The 15,973-nt window shown below is 37.3% G+C and overlaps 1 protein-coding gene across 1 annotated transcript in view; it reads left to right on the top strand.

Annotated features, from left to right (window-relative positions):
• MYCBP2 (MYC binding protein 2) overlaps nucleotides 1-15,973 on the top strand; it is a 184,012-nt gene that overhangs the window by 144,451 nt on the left and 23,588 nt on the right. The window contains exons 56-65 of the mRNA XM_069879988.1: nucleotides 1,929-3,572; nucleotides 5,197-5,366; nucleotides 6,492-6,736; nucleotides 7,740-7,907; nucleotides 9,241-9,398; nucleotides 9,803-10,002; nucleotides 10,878-11,027; nucleotides 13,258-13,418; nucleotides 14,309-14,465; nucleotides 15,127-15,351. Of these exons, the coding sequence (XP_069736089.1) occupies nucleotides 1,929-3,572; nucleotides 5,197-5,366; nucleotides 6,492-6,736; nucleotides 7,740-7,907; nucleotides 9,241-9,398; nucleotides 9,803-10,002; nucleotides 10,878-11,027; nucleotides 13,258-13,418; nucleotides 14,309-14,465; nucleotides 15,127-15,351 (3,278 nt within the window). The remainder of the gene's footprint in view (nucleotides 1-1,928; nucleotides 3,573-5,196; nucleotides 5,367-6,491; nucleotides 6,737-7,739; nucleotides 7,908-9,240; nucleotides 9,399-9,802; nucleotides 10,003-10,877; nucleotides 11,028-13,257; nucleotides 13,419-14,308; nucleotides 14,466-15,126; nucleotides 15,352-15,973) is intronic.

Genomic DNA, 15,973 nt, shown 5'->3' on the forward strand with positions numbered 1-15,973 from the left:
TCTGAATTCATTTATCACAAAGTAAACGTCTCAAAATGTATCAGCAGAACCTGAGCTGGCATGAGCAGAATGCTGGGACTGGTATTTATGAAACTTTATAGTTTTATCTTTTTAACAAGAACAATCGTTCTATAAATCATTGTGCTGTTTCTTCCCTTTCTCTTATCCCATCCCCCACAAAAAAATCATAGAACTTCTAAGAAAAAAAGAAGATAGATTCTCAAAATTGTTCATGATGATGTTTGAGATGTTCTCATTATATTCTGCTGCTTGTATTTGACATATTGTTCCTTAGCATAGACGAAATATTTCTTCTCTGCCTGGAGAAATATCAAGTCCTGCCATGTCTTGGGAAGCTAGGAGAGTGGCCTAACCTTCAAGCTAGTTAAATATTCTGATATAGGTATCCTTCACTTTTTCCTGCTGCTGTTTGTTTTATTATAAGCTACTGAAATATGGAAGTAGCAAAATATTAGTTCTTTTGTAACCTGAAGAAATATTTTGATTGCTAGACTTCACTCCGAAAAGTGAATTTGTTTTTGTATTGTGAGAGGTAACAGTAGGAAAAACTGAGATCACTTCTTGCTTCTGCAGATTTTCTAGATTAGGGCTAAGGCTTCATGATTGAGAACTGGAAGAAGTTGGTTCAGATTCCATAATGCAGAGGAAAGTAAACAGATTCCGCACCTTCTAAGTAAATACTGAGGGTACTGGATAAAGATGACTGCTGATCCCTTCTGTTCCCATTGGAAATCAAGGTCCAAATTTGCAAATATTCTCTGATTAATTGAAACTTTATTTTTTTAACAAATAGTTGTGTCTGTCCCCCAAAATGGACCCAGATGAGTAGAATTACCTGCTAGTGTTTAGAAAAGTAAAATGATTTGAAGCACTGTGACAGCATTCTACAGGCTTTACTAGAGAAACTTCTTCATGTTTAACTAATGAAAACCCTTTCAAAACAGAAGACTTCACTATATGCTCAAAACTTTGCCATGTAGTGCTTTGTGGAGAGATAGTTATTTAATTTGCAACTGCTGCATTGAGCTAGTAATTTCAACATCGCTTGTCTTAATTTTCAAAATACAATTCTACGGGAGACACTGAGTATGTTCACAGGATTATTAGAAGCTGATTGCTTTAATGAACTACTTATTTGCATATACTTCTTTTGTGTGTGTTTCTAGTAAGCTACGCATAGTTTATATAGTTCTATAGATACGTATGTGTACAAAGTCCATGTGCATAGGAACAATAAATTAGTGCATCAAAATGAGGACATCGTAGGCTAGAGCTGATGATTTAACTCAGTGGTTGAAAAAAGTGGGGTATTTTAGTAGATTGCGTTCTGGTAACAGCACATTGATAGTTTGTGGTCTTAAAAAGGTGGATACCTCAAATTATCAGTGTGAATCATTAAGCATTTTGTAAGCCTCTTACTCAGTTTGCTTTATAGCTGTATTTACTTCTATGTTTTCCAGTTTTTGAGTGTTAAAGATATTAAATCTGCTAACATATTTGATCTTTCTGCGAGTCTCTTGTGTGTCAGTCTTACTGCAGCATAGAGATAATAAAGAAATAATCCCTGGTCTTTGTTGCAACTGTGGTAAACTTTCTTAACTCCTGGCATTTTACCTAGGGATGGAAACTGTGTTTTGTGGAAATAGTGAACTGTGCCTTTTGAGACATCCATAGTAGTATTTTCTCTGTAAATATTTCCCAACATTTGTTTGTATGTGTCTTTGGAAGAAGACCTTTATTGAAAATACTCTGGAGGGAAAAAAAACCCTTTATATTCCCTTTCATTTTGATGTTAACAGAGGCATGTGTTTGATTTTATCTTGCATTCAAGTCTTTAATCCTTGTTTTGTATTATTAAAGGTATCACTGTCAAAATATAATAATTTAATTATAAAATATTTAACCAGGTGACCGAATGAATTTCACGGGAGCTGCTAGACCAATTTCTCCAGCAGGAAAATCAGACATGTCATCAAGACACAGAACTGACAGCAGGTCACCCAAGCTTGATGTGCGAATGAATAGAGCAGCTGCCGACCAGAAGAAACCTAGGAATACAGAAGGGTTATCAGCCAGCGAGTCTCTTATGCTGAAATCAGATGCTGCAAAATTGCGATCAGACTCTCACAGCAGGTCTTTGTCTCCAAATCATAACACGTTGCAAACACTAAAAACTGATGGAAGAACAACTACTGGTCTGAGAGCTGAATCTCCAGGGCCAGGAACCAGGTCATCTTCTCCAAAGACAAAGACACTTACGGCCGTTAGATCTGGTGCTAGTTCTCCACGATCCTCATCACCCCATGACAAAAGTCTACCTCAGAAAGCTCCATCCCCTGTAAAGACAAAGCTTGATCCTCCTCGAGAACGCTCCAAATCAGATTCTTACACATTAGATCCAGACACCCTTCGCAAAAAGAAAGTACCGTTAACAGAACCCATAAGGGGGAGGTCCACTTCACCCAAACCGAAAATTAATGCACAAGATGGAAAACCTGTTACAGAAACTGAAAATAGAGCTCCTTCCCCTCACGTTGTACAAGAAAATCTTCACAGTGAAGTAGTTGAAGTATGTACTTCAAGTACTTTAAAGACTAACAGCATTACAGACACCACCTGTGAAGACAACACAGAATTCAGAAGTCTGGACGATGGTTCTAATAAAGTCCATTTCAGCATAGGAAAAGCACCACTGAAAGATGAGCAAGATATGAGAGCATCTCCAAAAGTGAGCCGTAAATGTGCTGGCAGGCACACAAGACCCAAAAAGGAAAAATCCGGCTTTCTTTTCAAAGGAGATGGCTCCAAGCCCGTAGAGCCTGCCAAGCAAGCAATGTCACCTTCCGTTGCAGAATGTGCTAGAGCTGTATTTGCTGCTTTTCTTTGGCATGAAGGAATAGTTCATGATGCTATGGCTTGTTCATCTTTTTTGAAGTTTAATCCAGAGCTATCCAAAGAACACGCACCAATACGAAGCAGTCTTACACAACAACCTGCAGAGGAAAAAGAAACCAAGTTGAAAAATAGACATTCATTGGAAATATCATCTGCTCTTAACATGTTCAACATCTCGCCTCACGGACCAGATATATCTAAGATGGGTAGCATCAATAAAAACAAAGTTCTCTCAATGTTAAAAGAACCACCTCTGCATGAAAAATGTGAGGATGGAAAAACTGAAACTACCTCCTTTGAAACATCCAGTCATCACACAATGAAATCCAAGTCTCCCCTTCCTTTAACACTGCAGCACTTGGTAGCTTTCTGGGAAGATATTTCTTTAGCAACTATTAAAGCAGCTTCCCAAAACATGATTTTTCCAAGTCCTGGTTCTTGTGCAGTGCTAAAGAAGAAGGAAAGTGACAAAGATAACAAGAAAGCCAAAAAAGAGAAAAAGAAGAAAGAAAAGGTTGAGGCTAGGCCAAGGGGAAATCTTTTTGGTGAGATGGCTCAGCTTGCAGTGGGAGGACCTGAAAAAGACACCATCTGTGAGCTGTGTGGAGAATCCCATCCATATCCAGTGACTTACCACATGAGACAAGCTCATCCAGGTAAGAGTACTTACTACCTAATGTAATGTCCATCTGTAAAATATATTACATATACCCACATTCTAGTATTAGTTACTGTTATGAAAATGTGTCAGGCTGTCGTCTAACATTTTAACACAGTTCACCATCAAAGCTAAATTAAAGCTTAGAGTTACTTCAAAATTTACACATTTGTGTGCAGAACTTTAGGTTGTTAGGTATCTACACTTCCAAAGATGCTAAAGAAAGTTGAAGCAGGGTGAAATTTACGAGCTGACTTACAGCAGCTCTTCAGAAATGCACCATTTGCTACACTGTAGGACTTGAAACTGTGCTGAGAAGTTTGGAAATAAAATTAATGAACTTGGTTATTGAAGGTTTTTATGTTGCCAAAAGTTTACTATTACTGTTCAACTGTGAATAGTAGAAGACTTACATTTATTTGCTGTGTCAGCACTGGGTATCAGTGACTTTTGTGGTTTACTGTGTATCTTCAATGGCCTCAAGTTGGCCAGGGGAGGTTTAGATGGAAAAAATTTCTTTACTGAAAAGGTGGTGAAGCATTTGAAGATGTTTCCCAGGGAAGCAGTGGAGTCACCATCCCTGGAGGTGTTCAAAAAACATCCCTGGGCAACCTATTCCACTGCCTCACCACCCTCATCATGAAGAATTTCTTCCTAATGTCTAATCTAAATCTTCCCCCTTCCAATTTAAAACCATTCCACCTCAACCTATCACAACATGCGATTGTAAAAAGTCCCTCCCCAGCTTTCTTGTACTTCCTCATCGGGTACTGGAAAGCCACTATAAGTTCTCCCTGCAGCCTTCTCTGCTCCAGGCTGAACAACTTCAACTCTCTCAGCCTGTCCTTGTATGGGAGGTGCTACAGCCCTCCGAGCATCTTCATGGCCCTCCTCTGGACCTGCTCCAAGAGTTCCATATTCTTCTTATGTTGAGGATTCCAGAACTGGACACAGTATTCCAGGTGGCATGTCACGAGAGCAGAGCAGAGAGGGAGAATTGCTAATTACTAATAGAAAGGATTAGCTACTCTACAGGCAATAATAAGTAGCCTCATTAAAGACAAGATGGCTTCTGTGTGTTTTCTAGCTTGTAAATTAATTATTTTGCCAGTTAGTGAAGTTCAGACAGGTAATATACGCTCTTTTTACTACTGTAGGCAAAGTTGAAGCAAAATTAGAGTCTTGCTATTTAGCAATTTTCAATGTCCTGACTCTCTGAGAAACGGTAATCAGTGAAGGGATACACTTCCTTCCCTTTTAAGCATTGTTAAACAGGCAGTAGTGTACTTTAGTTTGTTAAATAATAGATGTTGGCTAGCATATAATACTGACCTTATCATTACTTATCTATCTGAATAGGGAGCTGTTGATGCTTTGAACAAGTTCATAACAAAAACCTGAAAACTAAAGTGCATTTGGACTCTTTGGATAGTGGCAGGACATGTGGACGATGCACTTTCTTTTTTAATCAGTTCAGAGATACAGAAAAGGAGAAAATTAGGCCAGGAAATGACAAGTCTTCCTTCCCCTGCTCCATCCCTCTGTTACAATAATAAATAATATAATAATAATAATCCTTCTTTTGAAATAACTTTTTTTTCCATCTTTTTCCCCCGGTGTAGGTTGCGGCCGTTATGCAGGTGGCCAAGGCTATAACAGCATTGGGCATTTCTGTGGAGGATGGGCTGGAAACTGTGGCGATGGGGGTATTGGAGGAAGCACTTGGTATTTGGTTTGCGATCGATGCAGAGAAAAATACCTCCGTGAAAAGCAAGCAGCAGCCAGAGAGAAGGTATTTTCATCTGTTTCTCATATGTTTAGCTCTTTATCTGCTTAATGGTTCTGTGTTGACAACTTGAAAATAAGTTAGGGCCAGTTTAAGAAATTTGGATTTGATACATTCAGAAGATTTTGGAATATCCACTTATGTCATTGACAGGCTTAAAATAATAAGATAGAAACTATTGATTACTTCTGCCCAGATTTCTTCCCTTCAGACAGTAATGGCTTTAAAGGTGTGAAATAATTCAGTTTTTTTAGGCCCATACAACTGTAGCACTGAATGTAGTACCCCATTTTTTAAAAGTATGTATCAGTTTATGTAACTTCGAATTCTGTTTTATTTCTTTACTAAAATTAATACTGTTTTAACTTAAAGGGGGCCTGCAGGAAAGTTGGGGAGGGGCTTTTTACCAGGGACTGCAGGGATAGGATGAGGGATAACAATTCTAAAGTAAATGAGAGGAGATTTTGATTAGATATTAGGAAGAAATGTTCTGCTGTGAGGGTTGGGAGGCACTGCAGCAGGTTGCACAGAGAATTCATGGATGCTCCATCACTGGAGGTGTTCGATATCAGGTTGGATGAGGCTGTGAGCAACCTGATCCAGTGGAAGGTGTCCCTGCCCATGGCAGGGCATTTGGAACTAGATGTTCTTTACGGTCCCTTCCAACCTTAAATCATTCTATGATTCTGTGAACTTCATCTGTTTATAGTTTCCTTTATGGTCTTAATTATCCAGGTCATTGGATACAGATGCCAAACACTGGTCAGACTAGAGCAATTTGTAGTGGCAATTGTATGAAAGGTGATGTTCTTATATTAATCTTCTGTGACCAAATTCAAATTCTTGCTTAAAGAATACAAATATGTTGAGGTTTTAAGATAAGCAAAGTGATGCTTATTGAACTTTATTTTTGAGACTGATTTTGTTGAAACTTTTTGCTCACAAAATCCATCCTGAGGCAAACGTCAAAACATTCCGCTGTTTATTAGAAGTTTGTAAATTTATGAAAATAACAGAAGTACCATTTTATGATAGAAAACATAAAAGGAAGAATCAAGAAGTTCTAGTGACATTGTCAGCTTTTCCTCTGATGCAGCGTAATTTAAATATAACTTCTTTTAATTTATCTAGATTAAACAATCTAGGAGAAAACCAATGCAAGTTAAAACTCCTCGTGCCTTGCCGACTATGGAAGCTCATCAAGTCATCAAAGCCAACGCATTGTATTTACTGTCACTGAGTAGTGCTGCTGAGCCCAGTATCCTCTGCTATCACCCCGCAAAAGCATTCCAGTCTCAACTTCCCAGTGTCAAAGAAGGAATTTCTGAAGACTTTCCCATTAAAATGCCATGTCTCTATCTACAGACTTTAGCAAGGTAATTAAAGAAAGTTTATAAATATTGATTTTAATACTCCTCTATTTATAGTGTTGGATAAGAAGTGGTATATAAACCAAACTAAAGCTTAGATAGAAAAATACATACTTTCCTAATTCTTTATGTTCCTTGTTCATCTTTTTCTTCCTATTTTTGTGATCTTGTTCATTTTCTTAGATTGTATTTGCTGCAAGGGTCTGATGTTCCCCGAGTAGCTTTTGGATGCTAAGTATTTTTTAACAACAGTTTAGTTTCTGTCCAAGGAATTTAGAATGTCCTCAAGAGTTTAACTTAGTGTGTTAGTAGCAGACATACGTGCTACTTTTCTCTCTTAACAGTTAAAAACAGTAAAAGGGAAACAAGAAGACTTGGGCTTACTTGGTATTTATAAGTAGATTTCATTGTAGCATCTTATATTTATGATTAATAGATGTTTTAGCCTAAAATGTATAACAGAAATGCCTAGTGATTTTATTAAAAGGTAGCAAAGGGTGCTCCCTGTTGGATGAAAATGCTTCAGAGAGGAGGCTGAGCGGAGACCTTACCGCCCTCTACAGGAGATGGTAATGAGATGGGTGTTGGACTCTTCTCCTGCATAACAGATGATAAGACAAGAGGAAATGACCCCAAGTTGCACCGATGGAGGTTTAGATTGATTAGGGAAAAAATACTTCACCGAAAGGGCTGTCAAGCATTGGAACAGGTTACCCAAGGAAGTGGCTGAGTCACCATCTCTAGAGGTGTAGAGGTGGCACTTTGTGCCTACTAAACTACGTTCCAGTCTTGATGATCTTAGAGGTCTTTTCCAACTTTAATGATTCTATGAAAATGCCACTGTATTTTCCAATGACACTTGTAAGTCACAAACAGCTTAAATGCCTTAGTTGCGCAGTAAACGATTAGCATTGGCTGGCTAAATATATTGGCAAAGGACTTAGGCGTATGTGCATGTTTCAGGAACTTGTAATCCTTTATCCTAATCTAAAAATCTAATCCAACATAGGCATCATCATGAAAATTTTGTTGGGTACCAGGACGACAACCTTTTCCAGGATGAGATGAGGTACCTGCGCTCAACATCAGTACCTGCACCGTACATCTCTGTTACACCTGATGCAAGTCCTAATGTGTTTGAAGAGCCAGAGAGTAACATGAAATCTATGCCCCCAAGGTACTTCCTTGTAATACTGGGTAATACATACAAATGCTAAAATGTTAGCATGACACAAATTTATTTTTAAAGAAGAGGAAAACATTGTTGTAGTTAAGTAGCTGAAGCATCAGTGCCAGGTCCATCTCTGCAAAAAGCTGAAAACATCTGAAGCTGTATTTAAAAAAATTTCTTCAGCACATCAGGTGTATTTTCAACCACTTAGCAATGCAACGTAACTAACTGTAGTGCAGATTAATGGCCTTTTTGAAAGGAAGCACATGTTATCCTCCTTCCAGGATTTCATTCTGAAGGGAAGTTTGAACAGGAGGGAATTTCATTTTTCACAGCAGGTGTTGCTTCTTCTTTCTCTGAGAAGTTGAAAATGTCACTTAAGTGACAGTTTAATGCTGTCTACGACCAAGAACACTAGATGGTTTCTGTCAGGTTAAGCCATTTTTTTTCCTCATTAGGTTTATTATGATATAATTCAAGCAATTACACAATTTTTTGTTTTGCCAGGGAAAAACTGGCTCTTAGTAATAATCTGGAGTCAACTTACATGCTTGGTGGTTTAGGATGTCATACAGTGATTCCTCATATTATAATGAGGATATAATGGACAGAAAACTTGCTTTTGATGTGTTTTTATTTCAATCTGTTATATTTTATACTGACTGCAAAACCAGTTTATTGGAACACTACAATCTACAATATAGTCTTTTCAGAAATAGAACTTTTCTAACAAAACTCCTTAAGAGTGCGTCGTACTGGTATGTTCCTTTATTAAATCTGTGGACACCATGGTCTTCTGAGGCCTGTAGGGACAGCATAAGCTGGAAGTTCTTCTGCAGACTGTAAGAAGTCCACTGAAGGTAAGGAGTAAAACATGTCAGAGGCATAGCCTTAGCAATTGAAAATTGGCTTTAAGGCTACTGGTGTTGGAAACTTCCACTTCGCGTGAAGTTCTAAATTTCAGTTAGCTTGCATATTAGAAATTCACTCCATAGATGCTTTCACATGCATTCTCAGGGCAAATTTGGTCTGAAACTTCAATACAGGCATGATCTGAATGTTTGTGTTCTCTAAAAAATACCTAAATTTTTTGTACTTGCCATGTACATCATTACATTTCTTTTTAAAGCACTTGCATGCTTTTCACCATGTGTAATTAATTCTAAGATATTCCTTCTTTTCTAGCATTTAAATAGTTATTAGGTACACGAGACAAACTTTCATGCAGTGGTAGCTTTGTCATTATGAAATGCATGTCTCTTTATTTAACATTTTTGTATAATTCAAATATACCCTATAATTCATTAATGGGTCTGTAATGTCACTGATTTCTTTGTAGTCTGGAAACCAGTCCAATAACGGATACAGACCTTGCGAAGCGTACAGTCTTTCAAAGATCATATTCCGTTGTTGCATCAGAATATGACAAACAGCACTCAATTTTGCCAGCACGTGTAAAGGCAATTCCTAGGAGACGAGTAAACAGTGGAGATGCAGGTAAGAGCACCAACATCAGGAGTGAAAGCATATTCAAGGATATAACATTGGAAACTGTAGATAAATATAATGTTTTATTAATGGCTTTTATTTCTATTTATTAATAAGCATTAATTGTTTATTAATCTGCACAGGATTAGCCCAAGAGCAGCTCAGGAATTACTGTATTTGAGATTTGTGGTGCATCTTTTATACTTGATTTAAAAGTTAGGGTAGGGTGGTAGCTTCTTTCTCAGCTGAAGCACCAGTTTTTCAACATAGCTTTTTAACATGTTTTTCTCATAGTGAAAATGAACAAAAATATCAGTTCTAAAATTGCTGTACTGCTTTTTATTTTTACTGTGGCTATAAAATGAAAGTGCACAAAGAACCTAATGTGTGCGTATTTTTATGCTTTTGAATAGAAGTGGGGTCCTCTCTCCTGAGACATCCATCTCCTGAACTTTCTCGGTTAATCTCCGCCCACAGCTCTCTTTCCAAAGGAGAGAGAAATTTCCAGTGGCCGGTATTGGCATTTGTGATTCAGCATCATGATCTGGAAGGACTTGAAATAGCAATGAAACAAGCCTTACGGAAATCTGCTTGCCGAGTCTTTGCTATGGAGGTATTAATGTACTACTGGATCATCTACGATTAGAATAAGACATTTGTAAATTCTGCGTCAGAATATTTTAGAGGAATTGTTGTATAGTTTCAAAAGCAAAAAAGACTTTCATCTAGATCTTTTTAAAAGGCAAAAAGAAACTATTTTGTGATGTGCAGTAAACCGGTTCTAAAAGTGCACTTGATATAAGATAAAAGAATATGACTAAGGCTGCAAAAATCAGTTATACAAATACTCTTTTCTCCTCACTTGCTCAGCATCTTCTGATCTGACTCGCCATTTGTTTTTCATATCTTTGACTAAGAATTCTTTCTTTATACTTGCTTTGCTGATGGTGAAAAAACATCAACATGCAGAAGTATTGCAGCTTTTGGAAGTATATAAGAATGCTACCATTTTTAAAACCCCTTTTTTTTCCTGCTATGTTGATGTTGGGTGTTTTTTGATGTGGCTGAATTGATATGCATTAATTCAGTCAACAGCCACCAGACAAGGAAACTAAATCTCAGCTTAGAGAGTTCTAAATTAAAAATCATCTTTACTTCGTTAAACAATTTGAATAATAAGCAGTGCTGCCGTGTTCTTCTGTAAAAATCTCTGAAAAATATGTAAGGACTTTGCTTTTTCATCCGTAAAGTTTCTTTCAAAGAGCTTATTTTTGCATATAGTGTTTGGGAATGAGTTTGTCCCCTGTAATGTATTTGTCATTTTAATAAAATAATAATTATTATTTATAATTATGTTGTATTATAAATGTAACTATAGTATTATTTTATATAGTTATATAAAAGATATTTGTAACTTTGTTTTAGCTGCAGAGCTGTGCATCTTCCTATAAGACCTCTGTATTGATGACTCTGTGTATTTCATTTTAGGCTTTTAACTGGCTTCTTTGCAATGTCATTCAAACAACTTCTCTTCATGATATTTTATGGCATTTTGTGGCTTCCCTGACTCCTGCACCTATAGAGCCTGAAGAAGAGGAGGATGAAGAAAATAAATCAAATAAAGAAAATGCAGAACAAGTATGTTGAGGCTTAGCTGTATCTCTATTGATTTTTCAGTGAACTTAGAAATATTTCTAGTGTATGTTAAAAAAGAGCCTTAGCTCTCTACCTGTGCAACAAAACCTTAATTATGGAATGAATATTTAATTAGTCTTATATTGTATTTAAACTATTAGGAGATAAATTATTTTTTCCTCTAAAAGTCAACAAATTTTGGATGGTGATGGATTCCAGTTTTCGAATATATTTTTAATGAATATTCATAGGAAAGAGGGAGCCAAAAAAAAGCACAAATACATTTCTAATCCAGCAACAATAAAGAAATTAGTTTGCTTTTTTAATTCTCTCTTCCCCCTCAAAAAAGAGAGAAAATATTTTTCAGAGGAGCTTTGCTGTCTGCTGTCATTCAGTGCTTTAAGAACAATCTCTAGTTAATTTTGATAATCTGTAGTTAAGTAATTATTTGTATAAATTTATACGTAATTATATATAGGTAACAATGTAAACATTATGCCGGTCAGCCTCCAAAATAAGAACCTTTATTATATAAAAGAATAAGCAAATACTTTCTTAGCTGCAGCTTGGAAATTACAGACTGAAAGCTAAAGGAGATGACACAGGAATGCTAAAATATGCCACTTCTGGTGGGAATGCTGCTTGTCATTGGATGTAATGAAGGGGGAGGTTGCACAGTCCCTTGGCCAGGATGAGCAATTGCCTGGCATACAGGAAACTGGCACCAGTTTCAGCTGTTTGCTAAATGTTGCGTAGGTGCTGCACATCCAAACCACATCGTCCTTCAGTAGCCTGATTGAATGATAAAAATGCCCATTGAAATATGCATGTAGAGTGTAAGAAGTCTGAGGCAGTTTGGTGCTTTTCCACAACTGGGATTCATTTCCATATGTGAAACATTTTTGCATATTTTACATTCTTTCAGTATACTGGGAAGGGGGTGGGAAATCTCAGTGATGAATTTTGTCAAAACGGGAGACAGGACCATAAATAGTTTTATCACATCATGTGTAGGTTCAAGGGCAGAGTCCTTGCCTAGAGCAAAACAAAATGCAAGAGCTCCTGTGCTGCAGGCTAGACATGAGGAAGCAGGATACTGTGTAGATAGGGTCCTTGAGGGGAAGGGGGATACCTGGGCTTTGAACTTTTTCTAAGGATTTCTTTACTCTGCTCTCGTGAGACTTCACCTGGAGTACTGTATTCAGTTCTGGAGTTCTTAGCACAGGAAGGACATGGATCTGTTAGAGCAAATCCAGAGGAGGCCGTGGAAGTCTTTTAAGAGCTGGAGCACCTGCCCTGTTGGGACAGGCTGAGAAAATTAGGGTTGTTCAGCCTGGAGGAGAGAGGGCTCCAGGGAGACCTTATAGCAGCCTTCCAGTACTTAAAGAGGGCCTACAGGAAGGCTGGGAAGGAAGTCTTTATCAGAGAGTGCACCGATAGGACAAGGTAGAATGGTTTTAAGCTGAAAGAGGGGAGATTCAGATTTGACATTATGAAGAAATGTTTTATTGTGGAGGTGAGGAGGCACTGGAGGAGGTTGCCCAGAGAAGTCATGGATACCCCATCCCTGGAGGTGTTTAAGGCTAGGCTCGATGAGGCTCTGAGCGACCTGATCCTAGTGGAAGCCGTCCCTGCCCATGGCAAGGAGTTGGAATTGGACTATCTTTAAAGTCCCTTCAAACCATGCTATTCTATAATTCTATGATTCTATTTCTTTGCTGTCCTTTCCCATAACACACCTTGCTGGCCCTCACCTCTTTGGGTCCTCTGCCACTCCCTTCATACACAGAACACGGTGGAACTGAGCTCCTCTGGGACTGGCACACCTTCACCAAGAGGCATTACTGTTGCAGCTCTAATGAAATAAAGGAGTTGATAACCTTAGCTTAATTAGCAAGCTTGCTGTGATTAGATTTTGCTGCTCAAAGAAATTATTAACAGCTCAAATATGTTAATTTTTCTAGAGTTTGGGATGTTTATTCTTGTTATTTAATATTTCACATTTTAAAATAACGAGATCTATCTGGTGGTGTACTTTCAGAATTCTTTGGTTTGTGTTTGCATATAACTCACTATTGTAAAAATTCTCTGACAGGACCTACTTTGAAGTTCACATTCATTACAGGATTGTTGCAGTTACTCTTATACCAAATATAAATGGTTTTATTTCAATTTATTTAACCCTCTTCGTCTGAGAGCCTGTTAACAACAAACCAATTGCTTTGCATCTTAGGAGAAGGACACAAGAGTATGTGAACATCCGCTGTCAGATATTGTGATCGCTGGTGAAGCAGCTCACCCATTGCCCCACACTTTTCATCGTCTCCTTCAGACAATATCTGATCTTATGATGTCTCTTCCCAGTGGCAGTGCATTACAGCAAATGGCCTTAAGGTAAGCACAAATTAGGAAAATTATTAAAAGGCTGGAAACTTTGTAACTTTGTAGATTAAAAGATTCTTCAGGGTAGTGGGAAATGAGAAACAACTTCATGTGCCCATATGTAAAGGGACGCGTGTATCCTTCCACATAGGAAATATGTATGTATAAGATGCACATGCATGTTTATGCATATAAATACTAGTATAAAAGACTTTGTGAAGAAAAAAATATTTGCTCTTAAATTCTGTACTGTATTACTATGAAAATTACATATTACTGAATAATATGGTAGTATCTGGGAAAGGACTCTTTATCAGGGAGTGCAGGGATAGGACAAGGGGTAACAGTTTTAAACTGAACAGGGGGAGATTTAGACTAGATCTTAGGAAGAAAGGTTTTGCTGTCGGGGTAGTGATGGTCTGGAACAAGTTGTCCAGAGAATCTGTGGATGCCCCATCCCTGGAGGTCTCCCAAGACCACGTTGGATGAGGCTTTGGGCAACCTGATACAGCAGAAGGTGTCCCTGCCCATGGCAGGGGGTTGGAACTGGATGATCTTTAAGGCCCCTTCCAACCCAAACCGTTCTGCGATTCTATCGTATGCGTGGTAGCGTAGTACCTGTTGCTTAGAAATCTGAATAGTATCCTTAAACTGTTTGATTTTTTTTTCTGTCTCTCTCTATCAAAGATACAAATTGAATAATAATGGTTCTGTTCACTGTTAGAATTTGAAGAAAAATTTACTTCTGCCTTCCTCAAAATGATGTGTAGAAGCACTTAAGACCCTGCAAAAGTTTAAGTTAAAACCATTTGGAAAAGCAAAAACATTATTAATAGCTTTGCTGATAGGTTATGTCTTTTAAACAATATTCAAAATTTCAATACCATTTAATGTCTTTTCAGGTGCTGGAGTCTCAAATTCAAACAATCCGATCACCAGTTCCTGCACCAAAGCAATGTTTTTCATCATATCAACAATATTTTGTCTAAATCTGATGATGGAGATAGTGAAGAGAGTTTTAGTATCAGTATTCAGTCTGGTTTTGAAGTCATGAATCAGGCAAGTATGACACCTCTCCCTCAGAAGCAGAGATCAGTTGTGAACAGCCTGTACTTCCTATGATTATTCCGTCTGAATGAAAACATTCTTTATTGCAATGTCATATTTCCTTGGATGTGTCTCAGACTGGGACCTTGTTGCTGATATTCAGGTTCTAATATTTAGCTTTAGATGCTCAAATATCATCTCTTAGCCTGTGTTTCACTGAAACTTAAATCTTGAAGCAGTGCTTGTAAGTGCATGTTTGCACATAAAGTGTTTGGGGATCTCTTGCAGCTAATTTAATTGATTCATTTGATAAATTGATTTAGTTCATTTTTTAAATGCTGCATACGTGCAGTTTTTACTCGCTTATGTCTTTTTTCTTCTGTTATTCTGAGGATCACAGGTGATGCCTGGCTATTCCTAATGAATATTGTTAAAGCGTTTTCTTCCATTTGTTAATACATTTAGTCATTTACCAATATATTCTGCTGTTAGCTGTTAACATTTGTGTTGTTTTCAAGAGTTGAATAATTTCAACCAATAAATGACAAAAATTTTCTCTTTAGTTCAGAGAAGCATATTCCTCAGAACAGAAGTGACTAGATGATTTTAAAAATTTGAAATTGTGTTTGGGCTTAGTTTCACATATTTTAAGTGGTCTTACTTGTTTTCACAGGAACTGTGCATAGTGGTTTGTCTAAAAGACCTAACAAGCATCGTTGACATTAAAACATCAAGCCGACCTGCTATGATTGGTAGTTTAACAGATGGATCTACAGAAACCTTCTGGGAGTCAGGAGATGAAGATAAAAACAAAACTAAAAACATCACAATTAACTGTGTAAAAGGAATCAATGCCCGTTATGTTTGTGTTCATGTAGACAATTCTAGAGATCTTGGGGTAAGTGGAAAATGAAATGAAATGTCTGTCAAGGGAGGTTCACAGCCTAAGTTGTCAGTAAAGAACCACGCTTTTCTTTGTCTGGTTCAGTTCATAATTATGATTCAGGAGCTCACATTTCAAAGTAAAGTTTCTAATTCTTGTGGTTTCCGAAGCAAAGTTCAACTGAACTTGCAGTTTGTATGAACTAGAGACGGGGAAAATTAATTGTTAGAGGCAGGGTCAAATACAGACTTTTCAAAAAATCAAAACTATTTTCTAGACTACTCACTAACTTGCAGTACAACTGTCCACCATGTCTCACCTCAAAATTTCAGTCTTTTCACCTCAGTTTGTTTTACGCAGAGTTATAATACTTTGTAAAACACAGAATTGTTAAATATAGAGAAATTTTAATATGGTTCATTTAAGTAATTTGATCTATAATACTGATAGTCCATAATTGAATATCTCAGAACTGTGTCATGGTGCCAAAAAGAAACAACCTTTTCACTTAGTACAATGATGATTATTGCTCTGTACAGTAATGTTACAAATACATCTTCATTTCAACTGCAGCCTTTCATACAAGGAAAAAAATTATTTATTTAGAGCTGTACTTTGGAATTCTTAGTCCTTGGTT

The sequence above is a fragment of the Phaenicophaeus curvirostris genome, chromosome 1, assembly GCF_032191515.1.
Source record: "Phaenicophaeus curvirostris isolate KB17595 chromosome 1, BPBGC_Pcur_1.0, whole genome shotgun sequence".
NCBI lineage: Eukaryota > Metazoa > Chordata > Aves > Cuculiformes > Cuculidae > Phaenicophaeus > Phaenicophaeus curvirostris.